The 22,913-nt window shown below is 47.6% G+C and overlaps 1 protein-coding gene across 1 annotated transcript; it reads left to right on the forward strand.

Moving 5' to 3' along the window:
- Window positions 1–19,307: 19,307 nt before the first annotated feature.
- On the forward strand, window positions 19,308–20,059 carry RPP25 (ribonuclease P and MRP subunit p25). The gene has a single exon (XM_065906999.1). The coding sequence runs from the start codon at window positions 19,427–19,429 to the stop codon at window positions 20,057–20,059; it is 633 nt and encodes a 210-aa protein (XP_065763071.1). The 5' UTR covers window positions 19,308–19,426.
- The last annotated feature ends 2,854 nt before the right edge of the window (window positions 20,060–22,913 follow it).

The raw sequence follows: 22,913 nt of genomic DNA on the forward strand, positions 1-22,913 counted from the left end.
AAATGAAGAGGAACTAAAAAGCTTCTTGATGAAAGTGAAAGAGAGTGAAAACATTGGCTTAAAGCTCAACATTCAGAAAACAAAGATCATGGCATTTGGTCCCATCACTTCATGGGAAATAGATGGGGAAACAGTGGAAACAGTGTCAGACTTTATTTTGGGGGGCTCCAAAATCACTGCAGATGGTGATTGCAGTCATGAAATTAAAAGACGCTTACTCCTCGGAAGGAAAGTTATGACCAACCTAGATAGCATATTAAAAAGCAGAGACATTACTTTGCCAACAAAGGTCCATCTAGTCAAGGCTATGGTTTTGCCAGTGGTCATGTATGGATGTGAGAGTTGGACTGTGAATAAAGCTGAGCGCCAAAAAATTGATGTTTTTGAACTGTGGTGTTGGAGAAGACTCTTGAGAGTTCCTTGAACTGCAAGGAGATCCAACCAGTCCATCATAAAGGAGATCAGTTGTGGGTGTTCATTAGAAGGACTGATGCTGAAGCTGAAACTCCAATACTTTGGCCACCTCATGCAAAGGGTTGACTCATTGGAAAAGACCCTGATGCTGGGAGGGATTTGGGGGCAGGAGGAGAAGAGGGAGACAGAGGATGAGATGGCTGGATGGCATCACCGACTCAATGGACATGAAGTTACTCAGAGTTTGAGTAAACTCCAGGAGTTGGTGATGGACAGGGAGGCCTAGCATGCTGCAATTCATGGGGCCGCAAAGAGTCAGACACGACTGAGCGACTGAACTGAACTGAATCTAGGTTAGCTTTTGTATAGCAAAGGAAACCATAAACAAAAGGAAAAACAACCTATAGAATAGGAGAAACTATTTGCAACAGAGTGGCTGACGGGGGACTAATTTCCAAAATATACAAAGAGCTCATAAGGCTCAACAACAATGAAGACAAATAACCCAATCAAAAAATGGGCAGAAGACTTACATAGACATTTCTTCAAAGACATACGACGGTCAATAGGTAAATGAAAAAATGCTCAACATCATTAATTATTAGAGAAATGCAAATCAAAACTACAATGAGATACCACTTCACACTGATCAGAATGACCGTCATTAAAAAGTCTACAGATAACAAATGCTAGAGAAGGTGTGGAGAAAAGAGAAGCCTCCCACACTGTTGGTAGGAATGTAAGTTGGTGCATCCATTATGGAAAACAGTATGGAGGTTCCTCAAAAAGTAGAGTTGCCTTATGATCCAGCAATCCCACTCCTGGGGACATATCCAGAATAAACTGTAATTCAAAGAGATACATGCTCTCCTGTGTTCATAGCAGGACTATTAACAATAGCTAAAACATGAACATCACCTAAATGTACAATGACAGATGAATGGATAAAGAAGATGTGGTGCATACACACAATGGAATTCTACTCAGCCATGAAAAGGAACAAAATACTATTTGCAGCAATACAGATAGACCTAGAGATTATCATACCAAGTGAAGTAAGTCAGAAAGAGAAAGACAGAGACTCCCCTGGTGGTCCAGTGGTTAAGACTCCATGCTTTCACTGCAGGGGGAATGGGCTTGATCCCTGGTCAGGGAACAAAGATCCCACATACCACAGGGCACAGCCAAATAGAAAAAAAGGAAGAGAAAGACAAATGTCATGTGATATCACTTATATGTGGAATCCAAAATATGACTCAAATGAACTTATCTGTGAAACAGAAACCAACTCAACGGACAAAGAAAACTGACATGTGTTTGCCAAGGGGGTGAATGAGGGATGGATTAAGAATTTGAATGAGCAGATGCAAACCAGTATATATATAATGGATAAATAACAAGGTCCTACTGTATAGCACAGGGAACTATATTCGATAGCCTATAATAAACCATAATGGAAAAGAATATGAAAAAGAATGTGTAGGGAGTTCCCCTGTTGCCTAGTGGTTAGGATTCCAGGCTTTCACTGCCATGGCCCAGGTTCAATCCTCGGTCAGGTAACTGAGATCCCACAAACCTCGTGGTAAGGCCAAAAAAAAAAAAAAAGAATGTATATGTGTATAAGTAAGTGTTAGTTGTTCAGTCATGTCTGATTTTTTGCGACCCCATGGATTATAGCCACCAGGATCCTCTGCCCACAGGATTCTCCAGCAAAGTATACTGAATTAGGTAGCCGTTCCCTTCTTCAGGGGATCTTTCCGACCCAGGGATCAAACCCAGGTTTTCTGCGTTGCAGGTGGATTCTTTACCACCTGAGCCAACAGGGAAGCCGCATGTATGTATGACTGAGTCACTTGATTGTACAGCAGAAATTAACACAATATTGTAAATCAGCTATACTTCAGTTTGGGGAAAAAAAAAGATTCAGGGTAGAAATCTCTGCAAATCTCTTGGCCATTTCCTCAGGTTTTTGCAATGTCTTCCCAACCTCAGCCATCATGGTTGCACTGCAGACAGCTGGAAGGTAGAAGGGCACAGAGCAAAGGGCATGCCAGCCGCGTCTGCAGGCCCATTTAATGAGCTTTCCAGAAAGCCCTACCCCACAATTTCCATTTCTCTCTCTTTGTCCTAAACTGTCACATAATAACTCCTATTTGGCACAGAAGTGACTGTGTGACACCTTTTAGCTTTTTAACTGGTCACCTTGTATCTGCCAGTAAAACCAAGGTTGTATTAGTAAGGAAGGCTGGGAGAATGGATACTGAGGAGGGTACCAGCGGTGTCTGCCACACTAGAGAGTGGCCTGCTACCAACTAGGCGCCTTCAGGGGGCCATGGACTTTATTCTGTGTGCTAAGGCAATGGGGTTTGGCTCATTCGATGACTCAGTGCCATGGAGGTGGTGATGAGCACATTTACTGGGCTATTTTTATTTCACTAGAATGCCAACTTCACTGAGCAAGGACAGTTCTTGTGTTGTTCATTGCCATCAACCCAGCACCAACATCAGTGTCTGTCACATAGCAGAGACTACATACATATTTGGAATTAATGAATGATCAATAATACTGTTGCTTTCTTTCCTAGGTCTCCTCTCAATAAACTTCTATCAGCTGATATCCTTGAAAGTGGAACCTGCAAAAGCCCATTGGGGATGTGTGCGCTAAGTCGCTTCAGTGGCATCCGACTCTTTGCATCCCTATGGACTGTAGCCTGCCAGGTTCCTCAGTCCATGGGGATTCTCCAGGCAAGAATATTCGAGTGGGTTGCCATGCTCTCCTCCACTACTGGGGCTAATTCCTCCCAGTAGTGCCCACTCTGTTTAGTCCCAGCGGTTAACCTCTACTCTTTCCGGGGGAAAAGTTAACTAACATGCCCCTCTATCCTTTTCTCCTTCCTACTTGTTCCCAGAGGAAGAGATGCTGCTATAGGCTGAATACTGGGGCCCCCTTCAAATTGATATGTTGAATCTTGACCTGTGATGTGATATTATTAGGAGGTGAGGTTTGGGGGAAGAAACCAGGGATTAGTGATCTTATGAAAGAGATCCCCAAAGAGCTCCTAGCCCCTTCCACCATTGTAAGGGGACAATGAACATTTGCATCCCAGAAGAAGACCCCCCCCCCACACCCGACTGTGTGTGACCTTGGACCTCCAGCTTCCAGAAAAGTGAGAAATAAATTTTTGTTATTTATAAGCTGCTGAGTCTGTGGTATTTTGCTATAGCAAAACTAAGGGACTGAGACAGATGTCTCCCCATCCTCTCCAGACCAAGGCCAACTCCCCAACTTTACTCTGATTTCCACCCTTCTTATCTCCTCAGGGATTTTTTTTTTTTTTTTTTTTTTTTTTTTTTTTTTTGCCACTCTGCACAGCTTTCAGGATCTTTTCCCCAACCAAGAATCGAACTGGTGCCCCCTGCAATAGAAGCTTGGAGTCCTAAACCACTGGACCACCAGGGAAGTCCCTCCTCAGGGATTTTAATCCATCAATTGTCCTCTTTCTTCAATGCCCTCAACTTCCTTCTTATATTTATCCTTCAAACATCTCCCTAAAGAAAAAGCAAAACTGTTATTCCTCTGTCTGTAGTCCAATTAAACTATGGTTTAACTCATATCCCTGGGTGATCTCAGCCATTCCCGAGGCACTAAATATCTCCTGCATGTTGAAGATTCCTAGATCAAACAGTCAACATTGATTCCTTGATCAGTCTTGAAGATTCCAAGACAACCAAGGGCTCTTGGCTGTCAACCGAAGAAGCCAATTCTGGCTAATGTGAGCAGAAAAGAGCAGAAAAGGTATTCACTGGAAAGGTATCAGATAAGTCATAAGACAAACTCCTTTCTCTGACTCAAGACCCATCAACTATAATAGTAGTCATTACCCGGCCTCCCACAGACATTTTCTGTGAGTGTGATTATTAGAGGCTGTGACTGCCAGATCCTTGACAATTTGTGTCTGATTTATTCATCTGTCTCTTGTGAGCCAGTTTGTTATCAAATCAGCCTTCCTTTCATGAATTGATCATTTTATGGCTGCTCATTATATAATAAGACATATATTATTACTTTCCTTGCTTGGTTTTTAATTTTAGAAACTGAAGCTAATTTGAACCAGTGTTTTGCTCTTTGATTTCAAAGATCTGGCTGCTTTATTCTTTTGTTATATATGTAAATGACTATGAAAATAAAAATATGTTATGTGTATTTCTCCAAACAAATTAAACCTTTTGGACCAATAATAAACAGTCGATATCATACGTGACTGTCCCTAGAATACTTTCGGAGAAGGAAATGGCAACTCACTCCAGTATTCTTGCCTGGAGAATCCCATGGACAGAGGAGCCTGGCAGGCTACAGTCTATGGGGTCTCAAGAGTTGGACACAGCTAAGCACACAGATTACTTTTGGTCATTCCTGAACTCAGACCCTGTTGCCCTGGCCTTGTTCAAACTCCATGGGTGCATGGGACACTGTGACACTCAGCTCTTTTGCATACATTAACTCTTGCCTGAATCCAAACCCCTTGCCTCCTCCCAACCCTCCTCTCTCTGTAGAACTGCTGCTGATCAACTCCACAATCTCTAGTTCTGCAATATGGAAAACAGTTTAGCTTCTCTGCTTCCTATCCTCTTGAACATTTTAGTCTCAGAACCACTTTACATTCTTAAAAATTATTAATCTCATAGAACTTTGAAAATGTGGATCATTTACCAATATTTACTGCTATAACTTAAACATTTAAAAATATTTATGATTCATGTCAATGTATGACAAAACCCACTGAAATGTTGTAAAGTGATTGGCCTCCAACTAATAAAATAATATTTAAAAAAAAAAAATAAAAAATAAAAATATTTATGCATTCATCCATTCAAGATAATGAAAATAAATTGCATGTTAACATAAAAAACACAATTTTATTTAAGTTAATTATATTTTCCAAACACACATAAAAAAGCAGTGAGAAGGGTGGCATTGTGTTATTACTTGCTTTGTTTTGGCTTAAACAACAGATTTATTTCTCACAGTTCTGGAGACTGGAAAGTCTGAGATCAAGATGCCAGCACAGTCAAGTTCTGGTGAGGACTTACTTCCTGGTTTTTAAAACAGCTGCTTTCTCACTGTGTCCTCTCTCAGTGAAGAGCAGAGGCCATTGTTTTGCAATTCTGCAGACCTCTTTAGTTTCTGGTTAAATAGAAGGCAGCTGGAGTCCCATGCCTGTTTCTGCATTTAATTGCAGCAATATCATGCCATTCAATCTTTGGAAAATTCCACTGTATATTCATGAGAGAATAAGAATGAAAAAGGCAAATAATGTCTCAGTAGTGTTACAAAAATGTTTCACCTCACAGATCCTCCCTCCCTGCAATCTCCCACCAAGATCCAAGGACCTCCAAAGATGCCTGGATCACAGTTTAACAACCACCATTTTAGACCACCTCCTGGAAGTGAGCTGCTGATTTTTTCATGTCCAAAGAAGCCCATCACTCTGCAAATACTGACCACCTTCTAAGTATCAAACACTGTTCTGGGTGCTAGAGATGCAGACAAGAACAAAACAATGTCCCTGTCCTCTCAGAGCCTGCATTCTAGTGGGAGGAGACAGGTAATAGACAATTCTAAAAATATATTATGTTAGGCAATAAAGGCCATCAAAAAAAATAAAAAAAAAAAAAAGCCAAATAATAGTATAGAGATTGAAATAGGGGGACTAGGGTTTGTTGGCTTGTTTGTTTTACTAGGATGGTCAGAGAAGCCTCTCAGAGGTGACATTTGAGCAGGGACTGAAGGATACGAGGGAGAGACCTAGGGGATACCAGAGGGACGGCATTCCAGGCAGGAGGAGCAGCAAGTACAAAGGCCCTGACATGGAAGTGTGTTCATTGGGTTTGGGGGAAAGCAAGGAAGCTGGTGAACTTCCCTATAGCTCAGATGGTAAAGAATCTGCCTGCAGTGCAGGAGATCAGTGTTCGATCCCTGAGTTAGGAAAATCCCCTGAAGAAGAAAATGGCAATCCACTCCAGTGTTCTTGCCTGGTGAATCCCATGGGCAGAGGAACCTGGGGGCTACAGTCCATGGGGTCACAAGGAGTTGGACACGACTAAGTGACTAACACACACACACAAGGAAGCTGGCGAGGCTTGAATGGAATGAGTGAGAGGAAGAGACGAGGTCAGAGGAGGCAGAAGAGCAGATTTTGGGTGTAATGGTGATTTCACCAAATTAATGTCTCTTCAAGGCCATGGAAGATTATATTCTTTAATAACAACCACAGTGATATTTCCAGTCCAACATGCTCTTCTAGAACTTTGCCATTCCCCATGTAGAAATGGAGTCTACTTCCTTTGCCCACAAGCCTGGGAGAAGGCTTAGTGACTTCCTTGATAAACAGAATGTGGCAAAAGTGACCCTGTATGACACCCAAGTTCATAAAAAGCAATATGGTTTATGCCTGGCTCTGCCATTGGATGCTAACCCTGGAATCCAGCCCCCATGCTGTGAGGAAGCTCAAACAAACCCAGGCAGAAAGACCACATAGAGATCTGAAGGTTTCATTTGACAGTCTTCAAGAACCAGCAACAACCAAAAGAACCAACAGACATGCAAGTAAACAAAGCTTCCAGATTATTCCAGCCTGGGCATTCATATAAGGCTTCTAGCTGAAACCACAGACATGGTAAGAAAGAGACAAACCATCCTCACTGTGCCCTGCCTAAATGCCTGTCCTACTGAATCTGTGAGCATAATAAATTATTGCTTTACAGAACTCAATTGTGGATAATTTGTCAGTTGGTAACTGGAACAGAGGCCTCTTAGCATCCTAAGTGAGCATTTCCAAGTCCTAATCTAATCAAAATGTGCATGTGTCCATGCATGCTAAGTCGCTTCAGTCATGTCCAACTCTGCGACATTATGGACTGTAGTCCACCAGGCCAGAATAACGAAGTGGGTTGCCATGCCCTCCTTCAGGGGATTTTCCCCACCCAGGGATCGAACCCGTGCCTCTTACATCTCCTGCACTGGCAAGCAGGTTCTTTACCACTGGTGCCACCTGGAAACCCCCAATCTAATCAAAACAGGCCTGATTAAAACCCTACAAAGATTTCTTAGGCTAAAGCTGATACACCCACTAGGGTATTAAAAGAAATCTCAGCAATCATTTGGTCTTCTTCCCGCCAGGTTATAAATGGGCAGCTTTGGGATTCAGGCTCATGGATGGAAGTAGTCCCAAAGGAGGTTAATAAGAAAGAAGTAATAATAGACATGGGCAGTGCCTAGCTTCTGACTGCTTTTCCTGCAATGATCAAAGGTCTCAGGAACACCAGAAAAAAGCCCAAGAGTCTCCTTCTCTTGCTATACCCCTTGCTGGGAGAAGCAAGTATAAAAAGACCCATGGTCCTGGAGGATTTCCAGGTGAATTTCTTAAAAGTTTCAAGTAGAAGTTACATCTGTGGGCCACTATGACCTGCAGATACGTGTGTGTGAAATTGATTTTTATTAGAGTATAGTTAACTTACAATGTTGTGTTGGTTTCTGCTGTAAAGTGAATCAGTTATACATACAATACAGATATGTGTGCTTTAATGACATTAGTTAGTTACTGTGGTAGACTGTCCAGAGAGATGGCTCCCATGCCTGTATACACGTTAGACCTTCCACCAATTTCTTTTCCTGCACCTCGAATCTGGGCTAGATATGGTTTGACGAGTAGAATTCAAAAGAAGTAATAATGTGTAATTTCTGGGCCTAGACCCTAAGAATTTTTGAAGATCCCATTTTCACCTTCTTAGGATCAAGCCACTCAAAAAATAAGCTTGGGGTAGAGACCATGTGGAGAGAGACCCAGCCAGCATCACCAGCCATTCCAGCCATTCCATCTGAGGCACCAGACATGTGAGCAAAAGCATTCAGCCCAGCTGAATGCCATTGAGTGAGTGACCCCCGCTGACACCGTATGGAGCAGAACTGCCCAGCTGCACCCAGCCAAATCACAGAAGTATTAGAAACAATAAATCACTTCTATTTTTAACCACTAAACTTCAAGGCAATTTGTTAGCAAGCAACTATTAACTGCTAATTCCAGTTGAGCTATTTCAAATCCTAAAAGATGATGCTGTGAAAGTGTTGCACTCAATATGCCAGCAAATTTGGAAAACTCAGAAGTGGCCACAGGACTGGAAAAGGTCAATTTTCATTCCAATCCCAAAGAAAAGCAATGCCAAAGAATGCTCAAGCTACTGCACAGTTGCACTCATCTCACAGGCTAGCAAAGTAATGCTCAAAATTCTCCAAGCCAGGCTTCCAGATGTTCAAGCTGGATTTAGAAAAGGCAGAGGAACCAGAGATCAAATTGCCAACATCTGATGGACCATAGAGAAAGAGAGTTCCAGAAAAACATCTACTTCTGCTTTATTGACTACACCAAAGCCTTTGACTGTTTGGATCACAAAAAACTGTGGAAAATTCTTCAAGAGGTGGGAATACCAGACCACCTGACCTGCCTCCAGAGAAATCTGTATGCAGGTCAAGAAGCAACAGTTAGAACCGAACGTGTAACAACAGATTGGTTCCAAATAGGAAAAGGAGTACGTCAAGGCTGTATACTGTCACCCTGCTTATTTAACTTATATGCAGAGTACATCATGAGAAATGCCAGGCTGGATGAAACACAAGCTGGAATCAAGATTGCTGGGAGAAATATCAATAACCTCAGATATTCAGAGGACACCACCCTTATGTCAGAAAGTGAAGAAGAACTAAAGAGCCTCTTGATGAAAATAAAAGAGGAGAGTGAAAAAGTTGGCTTAAAACTCAACATTCAGAAAACTAAGATCATGGCATCTGGTCCCATCACTTCATGGCAAATAGATGGGGAAGCAATGGAAACAGTGATAGACATTATTTTCTTAGGCTTCAAAATCACCACAGATGGTGACTGCAGCCATGAAATTAAAAGACACTTGCTCCTTGGAAGAAAAGGTATGACCAACCTAGACAGCATATTAAAAAGCAGAGACATTGCTTTGCCAACAAAGGTCCGTCTAGTCAAAGCTATGGTTTTTCCAGCAGTCATGTATGGATGTGAGAGTTGGACAATAAAGAAAGCTGAGCACTGAAGAACTGATGATTTTTTTTTTTTTAAGAACTGATGATTTTGAACTGCAGTGTTGGAGAAGACTCTTGGGAGTCCCTTGGACTACAAGGAGATCCAATCAGTCCATCCTAAAGGAAATCAGTTCTGAATATTCATTGGAAGGACTGATGCTGAAGCTGAAACTCCAATACTTTGGCCATCTGATGTGAAGAACTGACTCACTGGAAAAGACCCTGATGCTGGGAAAGTTTGAAGGCAGAAGGAGAAGGGGACAACAGAGGATGAGATGGTTGGATGGCATCACTGACTTGATGGACATGAGTTTGAGCAAGCTCTGGGAGTTGGTGATAGACAGGGAAGCCTGGCGTGCTGCCTGCAGTCCCTGGGGTTGCAAAGAGTCTGACAGGACTGAGTAACTGAACTGAACTGTTAACTGAAACATTTGGCAACATTTAAAAACCTAAACTGGCCTTCCCTGGTGGTCCAGTTCTTAAGACTCTGCACCTCCAAAACAGGAGACACGCATTCAATCCCTCGTCGGGGAACTAAGAGACCACATGCCACACGGCACAGCCAGAGAATTTTTAAAAATTGAAAATAAATAAATACCTACTATCATACAAAAATATGAAATTTGGGGACTGTTTTTGGAAAACACTGGACCTGAGTTGCTCACTTGAACTTTAAGGCAGAATGTGAAAGTGGTGCCCATATTTCAGAGTGAAGATCTGTGTGTACAACAGGACAACTGCTTTAGGAAGGAGAGGAGCTCTGCCTGTTACCATGGCTTCCCTGGAGGCAGAATGACGGGAGCTAGTGACACCCAATCACAACTATTATCTTTCCCCGAGTAGGTACACTGGTCAGGTCATTAATCAGCAAGTATGCATGATTTCTGGGCAGAGAGACAGTTCTCCCAGGAATTCAGCAAACAAAATATACTCTTAACCCTTGTTGAAATATGTAAAATTTCTCTTCTGGGACAGTATGCACAGGGCGCCCTGTGATTTACTTCAGAACAATAGAGGGCAAGCACACTTGGCTCATTGCATCTTTTGCTCAAGGAAAAGGAAGACAATTAATTACCTAGTGGTGACAGGAGACCCTCGTGGACATAAATGGGATTTGACCAAGCAGTTTCTTGCACTGGGATGAATGGCAACTCACCCAGCTTGATTTGGGGCTCTGTTCTGGACCAGTAGGCTGGGGGTTGTGGGGGGACAGGGGCATTATATGAAAAACAGCTATTTCTACTCTCTCCACCATGGGGAGGTAGCGAAGGAACAATTGCCAGGAAGAGAGCCCAGGGAAGAAGAAACTATTTTCTGGCTTCTCCCCAGTGTTCCAATCCTAGGGGCCTCTACAGCAATAAAATTACACTGTTTATTATAAGCCTGACTCTGACAGGATGTGATGGAGGAAGGGATCTATGTATGCAACATTCAGAAAAGCTGATACAGCCACTCCTCATTGAAATGAAGCAGAAAATGTTCAATCACACACAAGCAAAACAAAACCACTGGCTCTGCATTCCTGCTTGTCAACAAACAGCTGGGCCCAGCAGCTCTGGCTGCCCCATGAGGGCTGATCCTGCCCTTCCTCTCTCTCTCTCTCTCTTTTTTTAACCCCACCCTCCAGGTTTGCCTTGCCTCAATGCTCAGTAGCTGAGTCTCTGGGCAAGAGAGTTAACCTGTATCTGCAAAGCGAGAGATGATCCCATGGAAGTAATGGGGGAGATAAGATGAGACAATTCCGAGAAGTCCTGTTACCATCCTCACAGATTCCATTTTACAGTAGAGGAAACTGAGGCACAAAAAGATTCCCATAGCTCGACCAAGGGCACAGCTCACAAGTCACAGAGCTGAGATTCAAACCCAGGCAGTTGGGCTGCAGAGTCCATGCTCTTAACCACTCCACTAGCTGCTTCTGGCTATTAGATAGAAAAGCATTTTGTAAGCTATAGAGAAACTCAGTGCATCCCTGAAGGATAGTTAAAATTCTGGGATGGCCTAAACCAAGCACCCTAGCTGTGCCCCAGGTCTGAGTGGGAGGAGGAAGAGTGGCCCTGGTGCCCCTACCCTCACCCCTCACCCAGGCAAACACCTGCCAGAGCAGAATCCTACCCTGGAGTTTCAGAACCTTCATTGTGGGTACCTGTGGAGGCCTAGAACTGATAGCTTTCCATCCTGCTTCCTCTTCCTCCTGTAGATGGTCTAGTGCCATGATTAAGAACACACTCAGGGGGCTTTCCTGGTGGCTCAGTAGTAAAGAAACCACCTGGCGATGCAGGAGACACAGGTTTGATCCCTGATCCAGGAAGATCCCACATGCTGTGGAGAATCTATCTAAGACCATGTGTCACAACTATTGGGTCTGTGCTCTGGAGCCCGGGAACTGCAACTACTCGGCCCACCTGACGCAACTACTGAAGACTACACGCCCTAGAGCCTGTGCTCTGAAACAAGAGCACCATAACCAGAAGCCCTCACACTGCCTCTAGAGAGGAGTCCTCACTCACCACAACTAGAGAAAAGCCCGTGCTGCAGTGAAGACCCAGCACAACCAAAATTAATTAATTAAATTATTAAAAAAAAAAAAAAAACAGACTCTGGAGCCAGACTGACTATTGACCTGGCTCTACCTCACTTATAAATGGGAAGTGGCTTCACTGTTGTATGAAATGAGTTAATACATGTGTCTGGCCCCTAGTAAGTGGCTAAGTAAATATCAGCTATAATTGATAACTATTCCCAAACCTTATCAGCTCTATATCTTCCTCCTATGCCAAGGTTCTCAAATATCCTCTTATTTTTTTTTTTACCAATCCCCACTTTGGAATTACGAGTATAACCTTATTTTCAGAAGGCAAAACTGATCTAAAAGTGGAAGCAATAATGGGGGGTTTCAGGCATGCCAGCAGGCTCTTGGGAAGACTTCTGGGGACAAGAATGCCTGGGAACCTAACTTTGACAGGTAGGTAGGTGGTTTTTTTACTATACGGTATCTGGAACAAAGATGGTATCTGGAACAAAGACGGAGGACTGACTAGTGGTAGCACCCACTCCTGGAGAGAGAAAGAAGGAACTCCAGTGGTTTTAATAATTCTAAGTCCCACATATCCCCTTTCGCCTCTCCCTCCCAGGACTAAGGTGACTTGGCCTGTTGACTAGAAAAACAATTGAATTGCATGCAAGATTAATGACTCTTGTCCCCAAGGGAATCCCTCACTGGATCTGCAAGGCAAACCCTTTATTTCCTATCCATGGGATCAGAGCCAACACAGCAGGAGTGGGCTGCAGGCGGACTCAGTATTGGGACGCCTGGAACCTATCCTGGCTGACCCAAGGGAAAAAGCAATGACGAAGGTGACACATGGTAAGGAGGCTGGACTTGGGTGGAAAGAGAGATGAGGAGCTAGAATCAGAGCATTGCCCCAGGCCCCAGTCTAAGGGAAGGGCACCTGGCCTGGGCAGGGACTGATATAGCAGAGCTCTTTCCCAGGTTATATTCACCTCCAGGCATCATTGCCTAGCAGTGTTACATTTACAAAGAGCTCTGACAGCCATAATCTTACTCAGCCTCCAGGAGAGCCCTGTAAAGTGGTGACTGCTCTTATATCCATGACCAAAGCCTTGAAAACAGTCTTAGAACAGTTGCTCCTCTTGCATCCATTTCAGTTCAGTTCAGTTGTTCAGTCATGTCCGACTCTTTGCAACCCCATGGACTGCAGCACACCAGGCTTCTCTGTCCATCACCAACTCCCAGAGCTTGTTCAAACTCATGTCCATCAAGTCAGTGATGCCATCCAACCATCTCATCCTCTGTTGTCCCCTTCTCCTTCTGCCTTCAAACTTTCCCAGCATCAGGGTCTTTTCCAATGAGTCAGTTATTCACATCAGGTGGCCAAAGTATTGGAGTTTCAGCTTCAGCATCAGTCCTTCCAATGAATAATTCAGGACTGATTTCCTTTAGGAAGGCCTGATTGGATCTCCTTGCAGTCCAAGGAACTCTCAAGAGTCTTCTCCAACACCACAGTTCAAAAGCATCAATTCTTTGGCGCTCAGCTTTCTTTATAGTCCAACTCACATCCATACATGACTGCTGGAAAAACCATAGCTTTGACTAGATGGACCTTTGTTGGCAAAGTAATGTCTTTGCTTTTTAATATGCTGTCTAGGTTGGTCATATCTTTTCTTCCAAGGAGCAAGTGTCTTTTAATTTCATGGCTGCAGTCACCATCTGCAGTGATTTTAGAACCCAAGAAAAAAAAATTTACAGATGGTCTGTTTCCCCATCTATTTGCCATGAAGTGATGGGACCAGATGCCATGATCTTAGTTTTCTGAATGTTGAGTTTTAAGCCAACTTTTTCACTCTCCTCTTTCACTTTCATCAAAAGGTTCTTCTTCGCTTTCTGCCATAAGGGTAGTTATTGATCTGAGGTTATTGATATTTCTCCCAGCAATCTTGATTCCAGCTTGTGCTTCATCCAGCCTGGCATTTCTCATGATGTACTCTGCATATAAGTTAAATAAGCAGGGTGACAGTATATAACCTTGACGTACTCCTTTCCCAGTTTGGAACCAGTCCGTTGTTACATGTCTGGTTCTAACTGTTGCTTCTTGACCTGCATACAGATTTCCCTGAGGCAGGACAGGTATTCTGGTATTCCCACCTCTTGAAGAATTTTCCACAGTTTGTTGTGATCCACACAGTCAAAGGCTTTGGTGTAGCCAATGAAGCAGAAGAAGTTTTTATGGAACTCTCCTGCTTTTTCTATGATACAGCAGATGTTGACAATTTGATCTCTGGTTCCTCTGCCTTTTCTAAATCCAGCTTGAACATCTGGAAGTTCTCGGTTCATGTACTGTTGAAGACTGGCTTGGAGAATTTTGAGCATTACTTTGCTAGCATGTGAGATGAGTGCATTCTTTAGCATTGCCTTTCTTTGGGACTGGAATGAAAACTGGTCTTTTCCAGTCCTGTGGCCACTGCTGAGATTTCCAGATTTGCTAGCATATTGAGTGCAGCACTTTCACAGCATCATCTTTTAGGATGATGCATCAACTTAACAACAAACAAATAAATCCAGCTCTCTTGATCCAAAGTCTTTCAACATATATCTTCAACATATTGAGTCCTGATTCCTTCTCTTGAATTTGCCTCCCAAACATGCCCCTTCCGCTGTGGTTTTGAAATGCCTACACATTCTTTGATACTACTCCCTTCAAGAAATGGAACCAAATTCCCCTTCTGAGGAGATGGAGCCATAAAAGGCATGGTGGCTTCCTGCTTGTCCGCTCTCTTTGATACTACTCCCTTCAAGAAATGGAACCAAATTCCCCTTCTGAGGAGGTGGAGCCATAAAAGGCATGGTGGCTTCCTGCTTGTCCGCTCTCTCGTTTCTCTCCCCGCTCCCTCCCCCTGACCCATCTTCCCTTCCCCTCCCCTCCTCAGCTTCAGGAGAAGCCAGCTGCTTCTCATGAGGAGATCTATGGAGCATAAGAAACTGAAACCTGGGTCCTCTGACCAAAATGTGAATAAGCTTGAGAGCAGATGCTCCGGACCCATAAGAGGCACTGAGCTAGAACCACCCCTATAAACTGCTTTTGGATTTCTAACCCTCAGAAACTGGGTAAGAAAATGAATGTTTTTAAGTTAATGAGTTTTGGGGTGATTTTTTTTATGCAGCAATAGATAACCAGTACCTCTTCCGCATTGTAGGAATTGCCTCTATCCCCCAAAACCAACTCAAACCTTTACTGGAGAGCTCAAATCATTGCGAAGTTTCCTTTTCTCTCATACTCAGGTGAAGGTGGCTCAAACGATAAAGAATCTGCCTGCAATGCAGGAAACGTGGGTTTGATCCCTGGGTGGGAAGATCCTCTGGAGAAGGCAATGGCTACCCACTCCAGTATTCTTGCCTGGAGAATCCCAAGGACAGAGAAATGTGGCGGACTACAGTCCATGGGGTCACAAGGAGTTAGACAAGACTGAGGGACTAATGCTCACAGCACACAGGTGAGACAGAACACCTGTGTTGAAATCCCTGTGGCTGCTGCTTTCAATCTGTGGTATTAAATGTATTGGGCTGGTTACTTAATCTCTCTGTGCCTCAGTTTCCATATCTGTCAAACAATGATAAAAAGGAAGATTTTAAAGATTAAGTCAGGGAATAGATGTGAGAGTGCCTGGCCCAATGCTGGGCACTTGGTGGGTGCCTGAAAAATACGACCTCCCTCTGGCTCTAATTTTCTAGTTCCTGACTCCCAAACCCCTGCCTGAACAGATTGGGACTAGGACCAAGGGTTTTAGGGGCCCCTCATCCTCTTTCTGCCACTGGAGACAGAGGAGGAAGAGATCTGCCCTGCACCAGGGGTTTTCTTCCTCCCACTATTGGGGTAAGAAGTAACTTGTACACGAGAGGCAGATGCACTGCTACAAAGATCCCCTTGCAGATGAGGGACTGGAGCTGCACTGGCAAGGCTTGGGCTCCAGCCTGGTCACCCCTCCAACTCCTTGGAGGATGAAAAGAGTCTACTTTGCCACTCACTAATCCTCTACATATTAGGAAAACCGCTATTTCCAAGGCTTTGCCCATTTCTTTCCCTTTCTTCCTCCCCTCTCCCTTTATTAATTTTTAAATTTTATTTTAATCACAAATAATATGTGAAAAATAACATCAGCCAACATTTCCTGAGAACTTACCAGCCAAGGTTCTAAGACTGCGAGGTGTCTCACAAGTGTTTTATGAGGCAGGTTCCTGTATTAGTCCCATTTTACAGCTGAGAAAACCAAGGCACAGGGGCTAATGGCCCAAGGTCACACAGAGGCAAAAAGAAGCTAATGAAGCTCAGACTTCAAGGTCAGGACGTCATTACACAGTCTGTTCCAAACCTCCAGGCTTAAACTTTGTATTCTGAAGGCACAAATTGAGGCTTCAGAGTGTGTGTACTAGGTAGAAAACAGCACACACTACAAAAAAATAAAAATAATTTTAAAATGCATTTACATCTATAAACATGCACACACTTAGAAAAAACAAAAACAAAAAACTGTGGTCCTACTGTAAGGCTTTTTTAACAGAAAGTCTTGACTCTCCACGTTTCTGTCGTGGAGTGTGCGCCACAGATGCTCAACTTAGGCACCTTCCCAAGAGTTGAAGCCCTCTGCTCTCCTCCCAGCTGCGTCTGCCGGGTCCCCCTGTACCCCTCCCCCGTTCCTCCCTGCCTCCCCCGGCGTGTCCTTCCTGGGCCTCGCTTCTCACCCCGGTTTCCTCTCTCACAGCGCGCCCCTCCTCCGCTATCCTTGCTCCTCCGCCGTCTCTCTTGCTAACTGACTAATGCATTTCTCCCTCTCCCTGCCCCACCCCCGCGCTTGGCCATCCAGCGCACAGTCCCTTCTCCCGCCCTCGGTTGCCCTCTGCCAACCTCGCTACCCTCATTTACAGTGCCCCCGCCTCCCCGCCCCGCTTTAAATCTTTCCGCTCCCCTCCCCGTCCTCGTTCCCCGCTAAGCCCTGCCACTCCGCCGCCCGGCAGGAGCGCACAGCCGGCGGGCTGCGACGCGCGCTGACAGGGTAATGAATGGCTTCAGCGGTAATTAGCGACCCGGCGGCTAATCATGATGTACATTTACATTTTAAGTGCTGCAGAGGGAGCTGGAGAAGGGGAGGGGAGCGACGGGAGGGGACGCGGGCCTTTTCCGCGGCCTCCCTTCACCGACTGGGGAGCGAAGTGAACCGAATCTTCTCCAGCTGGCGGCAGTGGAGGGGGATGGCGGTGCGAGGCTCTCCAGGGCCAACCCGGGCGAATGCAGAAGTGCCTCATCTTCAAGAGGCGTAAACGCGGAGCTCCCAGGCCCCTTCCTCCAAACTGCAGACCCCTGATTAATCCCCTCCAAAGGAACGTTCAGCCTAGGCTTACATAGCCCCGTTGATGGAGAGCTCTCTTCTTCCATAACCAACCTGTTCGGACTTAGATTCCAGCGGTTTGGGTACTTTTTCTCAGGCTTAAAGAAACTGATGCCCATTAAGGCCCACAACTGCCCCCGTTTTACAGAACCTGAGTATCCCTGAGCCTCGCCAAGCGCTGCGAACTCTTGTGTCTGCACCAGAATGCTGCCCTCCGACTCCTACGGCTGTTCCTCGTGGGGGGCAGCGGGAGCTGCGACGGGCCAGAAACAGGTTCCGAGCCAAAAGTGCCCTCCAGAGCCTCTCTCCCCAGCGTGCGAGCAGGAGGTCCGAGAAGGGGATGGTCATTCATGTAATGGGGCTCGAAGGTCCACCTGCTCTCCAGTCACTCCCAAAGGGCCGTATTGGAGTCAGTCTTGGGTTCCAAACAGCAGGGCCGAGCGATAGGAGATACGAGATACTGAGGAGGCGAAAGCAGCCTGGAGGAGAGGAGGAGGATCCTAGCAGCCCCGTCTCAAGACTGGGCACCAGCTCGCCCGGGCACTGGGATGACCCCAGCACTTCAAGGGTTTCCCGTCCGCCGCAGCTATCAGGGCTGCACCCCGCCACGCCCCGTCGTAGTCACCCCCACCCGGATCAGGTCTGGCCCACCTTCAGTTCTGTGTGTGCGCGAGGGGTGAAAGGATGAAGGACGAGGCCCTAGGGCAGTTCAAGTACAGCTCCTTCACAAACCCGCTTTCTCTCATCAGCAATCCTTTAAAGCCCAATCTCATCTCTCCCTTCACTGTTCATCTCTCCTGGAAGGACATCCCGGGTCATTCCCTTGGTTTTGCGGAGTTCCCGGGGAGGGGCACCCAGTAACTCCATAATGTCCCCGAGATTTCCGTTTCCCAGCTAACTCCCTTCTGCAAAACCTGCTTTACCCAGTCTCTTTTCTGAAAAAGGACCCCACTGGGTCCCAGGGGGCCCGGTTGACTAACAACAAATTCCACCTGAGAAGAAGGGGGATCCACGTGAGCAGAGGACGATGTCTGGCTTACTCTAAGGCATGCAGCTGTAATACTCGACTTTCAGGCATGGATGAAGGGAGCTTAACTCTTCTTGAGAAGAAGGTCTCATTGTTCTCGTCCCATTCATCCCAGGGGACAGCCTGGCCCAGAGCCGCAGTTCGTACACCCCAGCGGGTGTGCGGGGGTGTCTGGGAGCCTTCAGCTCTGGTCAGGCGCGGCGAGGCTGAAACCTCAGTTCTCCGGCTGCCCTGCGAGGACCACGCCGAGACATAGTCGTCGAGGGCAGGCGCGGAGCGGAGACGGAGCCAGCGCCTACCACACTCTGCTGACAGCGCACAGGCTGTCCTTCAGGCGAGAAGAGCGGCTCGGGAGCGAAGGGACGGGGTGGGGGTGGGGGTGTCGTTCCTCTAGGAGTGGGAGAAAGAGGTCCCAGTCCCCAGAAGACCGCTTTGAAATCTCTCTTTGGGAGTGGGAAAGGGGTGGGTGGCCTTCAGTTGAATCGCGAAGGGCTCGGGAACCCGGCTTGAAGCGGCGTTTGCCCAGCAAACGGTTTTTATTTAGGTTGCAGGTTTATGAAGGTTGGCTCAGGGAGGGCTGATGGTGATTATAGGGAAACTTCAGCTGGAAGGTCACCCCTGGCACTGCCATGGCACCCCGCGGTGCGCGCAACTCCCAAGCCGGGGTATCCGAGGACCAGGGTGGATGCCTGCGAAAGGCTTCTGAGGCTGGGGCGCGGGCCGGCGGGGCTGGGTAAGGGGCGGGGCCCGGCGGCAGGGGCGGGGCTCCCAGGCTCTGAGGCGGGGCCTCAGCTAAAGGCGCGGAGCACAGGGCGCCGAGATCGCCGAGAAGAGCAGCGCCCAGTGGAGAGAAGTGGAAGGCTAGGATCGCACCGTCCCAGTCGGCCAGCCGGCGTCCACGCCGCTCACGCGCCCTTACCCCTGCCGGCCCTTGCCCGACGCGACCCACCGTCATGCAGCCCCGGGGCTGAGGCGGCCCGATGGCGAAGCCCGCGTCCCCGCAACGACGGCGCATGGAGAACTTCCGAAAGGTGCGCTCCGAGGAGGCGCCGGTGGGGAGCGGGGATGAGGAGGGCGGCCCGGGCTCAGGCCCCTTCGCCGACCTGGCGCCGGGCGCCGTGCATATGCGGGTCAAAGAGGGCAGCAAGATCCGGAACCTGCTGGCCTTCGCCACTGCCAGCATGGCGCAGCCAGCCACGCGCGCCATCGTCTTCAGCGGCTGCGGTCGAGCCACCACCAAAACCGTCACGTGTGCCGAGATCCTCAAGCGCCGCCTGGCGGGTCTGCATCAGGTCACGCGGCTGCGCTACCAGAGCGTGCGCGAGCTGTGGCAGAGCCTCCCTCCGGAGCCCACGCCGGGGCAGAAGCCTGGCGAGCCAGCCGCCAGTCTCACTGTACTTAAGAACGTGCCCAGCCTCGCCATCCTACTTTCCAAGGATGCCCTGGATCCGCGCCAACCCGGCTACCAGCCGCCGAACCCCCATCCCGGCCCCTCGTCCCAGCCAACTGCTCCGACGTCCAAGAGGAGTCTAGGGGAACCTGCTGCTGGGGAGGGCTCCGCGAAGCGGTCACAACCCGAGCCTGGTGCTGCTGAAGAGGACCAGACCGCCTGAGAACTCCGGCCTCTGGGCCACCTGGACGGGCTGGATCTTACCCCCGAGCTTCGACCTTGAGACGCATCTCTAGCCTTTCATGCCTTGGTCCTCTGGAACCTACAACGTGGCGGCATAGACCCCAAGGCGACAAGAGGGGGACCCCAGGGAAGCTTCGTGGTGGGGTTGCTCCTCCACCTGTGTTGCCTGACGACACATCACTCCACCTTCAGCTTTTCTGAACCATACCGGGACCTTCTTCAGGGAGGGAATGGTGGGCAATGGGACTCTTGAGCCTTTAACCCCAAAGGTTTAAAAAAGGTTCACATAGGATTCTTGAAGTGGGCTAGGAAGGTGGAAGTTGAGGAAAGCTCTTGGAATCACCCCACCGTTATCAGCAGAGGGCAAAGGGTTGGAAACCACTGCTTGAGGGCGGGCGCTTTTGAGTAGCGGGGTAAAGGGCTATTCTGCCCCTCACCCCAGGACAGTTTCTGGTTTTCCTTTCCCTGCTATTAAGGAGCATCCTGAGATCATGGTGGCAGGGGCGTCTCCATAGGCTCTTTTAACATCCCACTTTCCCCATGCTGGCCCAGAGGGAGAGACTCAGGACAGAACTCTATGCCACCTCCCCTGAGCCCCACAGCTGGAGTCTTGCTTCCAATAAAACAAACACAGAAATGGCTCTGTCCCTGGGTTTTTCCCTAACCACTTGCCTGTGTAGAGACTGCTGTGGTCTGCCCCCTTGTGTCTCAGTCCCCTCCAGCCTGGAATCCTTAGCTTTTGAGGTCTAATGGGTCAGGCACAGAACCTGGGCAGCTTCAAAATGGTGCCGGGAGCACATTACCCAGCGCCTGGTTATCCCTCTTTCTCAGCCCTCCCTGGCTAGCTCCAGTAGCTTCAGGGTTTGTGGCCAGAAGGGACCTTTGTCACCTTATGTGTTACCACTAAGGGAAAGGGAACAGCATACTGCTTTTCTGGAAGGGGGAGGAAGGTGAGCATCAGTGAACTTACATATCCTGGGGGTCACTGCCAAGGGTGGCAGACCAAACTGGGCTCCCTAAGCCTGCAGCCTCCTGCCAATAAACAGCCCTACCAGAAGGCTGGCACAGAGCCCCCCAGCCCCATGGATAGAATCTACCCTTCACTGCTCTCTCTCTCTCTCTCTGAGAAAGGACAGCACACCCTTGGGAGAGGGGGAGGAGAGACTGAGCACAAATCCACTGCTGGAAATTACTATTCAGCAGAGAAGCTGGGACTTGGGCTGTGAATCACTGCAAGCTCCCTGATAAGCTGCTGCCTCTGGCCCTGCACAGCTGTCTGTTGAGAGATAACAGCCTTATAAGCCTTTCTGCCCAACTCCAAGTCAGGTGGGAGGGTGGAAGGAGTGCTGTGTACTGGAAGCACTCTAGCAAATATGAGGGGGAGGGGCACATAGCTCCAAGATCTTAGAAGCAGACCCTGTCCCCTTGCAACTTAACAGCATCCTTGGAAAGGAGGAGATGGGGAAATATGTAAGTCACTTTGTAGGCAGAAAGCTGAAATAAATCCTTCTGCTGGTAACAAGAGGTAGGTTTCTGCAGTTGATAGAAGGGGCTCTTCAGGGAGTTCACCCTCACCCCCCAGCTCTGCTTGAGCTTTGGATAGGTGGGCCCTGTCAAACAGACTCTGGCACTGGCCGCCCTCCCCAATGTCTTGTTCTTGATGAGTCCCTGGGGAGAGCCAAGGGATTGGGGCGTGTGTGCCTGACTCTCTCAGGAGCAGCCCAGGAAGTGTGGAGAGAATTTAAACTGTCCTGACAACAAGGTTGCCCTGGGCTGCCACTGGGCGTCCGCATCTGAATTTAAATGATGCAACGCAGAAGAGGTCCTGCATGGTAGAGTCTTAGGAAAGACTGCTCTTGGTTCTGGAAGAGGGTCAACTTTCCCAGATCACTAGTGTCTAAAGTCCTGATTGCCGGGTCACCAGGACAATGCAAGCAGAGACTCTCATTGAAGATGTCTTGAGTCAGGTAAGTCACCTTCCAGCCTAGAAACTCACCCTGTAATGTGGAGAGGAGAGGGGCATGTTGTTTCCCTACTTTTTGAGTGTTACCCTGCTCACATGGCAGACTGAGTTTCTACCTCTTGTTCTAGAAAGTGGGTTATGAAACTGGCTGTCTTCTCTGCATCTTTACACCATCCCAGCAGCTTCAGTTCCCAGGATTTTGATAGGTGCTCATGGGTGCCAATGGAACCCAGCATCCATGAATGAGCTCCCCACCCCTGCTTTACTGGATCCCCTGGCCCTGCTGACCCAGGAGGTGACAGATACCCCTATCCACCCCCAACTCCAAGGCTGAGGTGGGAACCTGAGAAGTGCTGGAATAAGGCAGGAAGTGGCCAGGGGAGCACCTCAGAGACAGTTCACTTCAAGAACTGACTCATGGCAGAATGGGAGGGAGTGGGGAGTGCCCCGCCCCACCGTGAGACACCATCTTTCCAGTAGGACCTCTATCCAAGAGCTTCCTGGACCCTCCTTTGGGGGGCACTTCCAGCTAAGGGTAGCAGTGAAGACTCACACCCCCAAAACTATCTGGTCACACAATCAGAATCCATTTGGGAACACAAATAATCTAAGGCCAGAACATGTGGTTAGATGGGCAGTGAACCACCAGCTGGACCATGAGGGACTTTATTGTTGGCCCAGGTCCCAATCTGGGCACAGGGTTGGGTGGGGAGTCGGGGGGGGGGGCGGGTGGGAATCACAGTATAATCAGATACAGTTTCTGCTGCAAGGATGTCCTGGTCTAGGGGAGAGGGAAAAGAAAGTTATGGCACAATGCGATAATAGTGGGAAAAGGGAGTTCTGAGAAGAGGCACTTAATTCACTCAGAGGG

The sequence above is a fragment of the Muntiacus reevesi genome, chromosome 15 (assembly GCF_963930625.1).
Source record: "Muntiacus reevesi chromosome 15, mMunRee1.1, whole genome shotgun sequence".
Taxonomy (NCBI): Eukaryota; Metazoa; Chordata; class Mammalia; order Artiodactyla; family Cervidae; genus Muntiacus; species Muntiacus reevesi.

Excerpts from the sequence above, each read along its gene's own strand:
- RPP25 (XM_065906999.1), top strand. The coding sequence starts at position 19,427 with ATGGCGAAGCCCGCGTCCCCGCAACGACGGCGCATGGAGAACTTCCGA.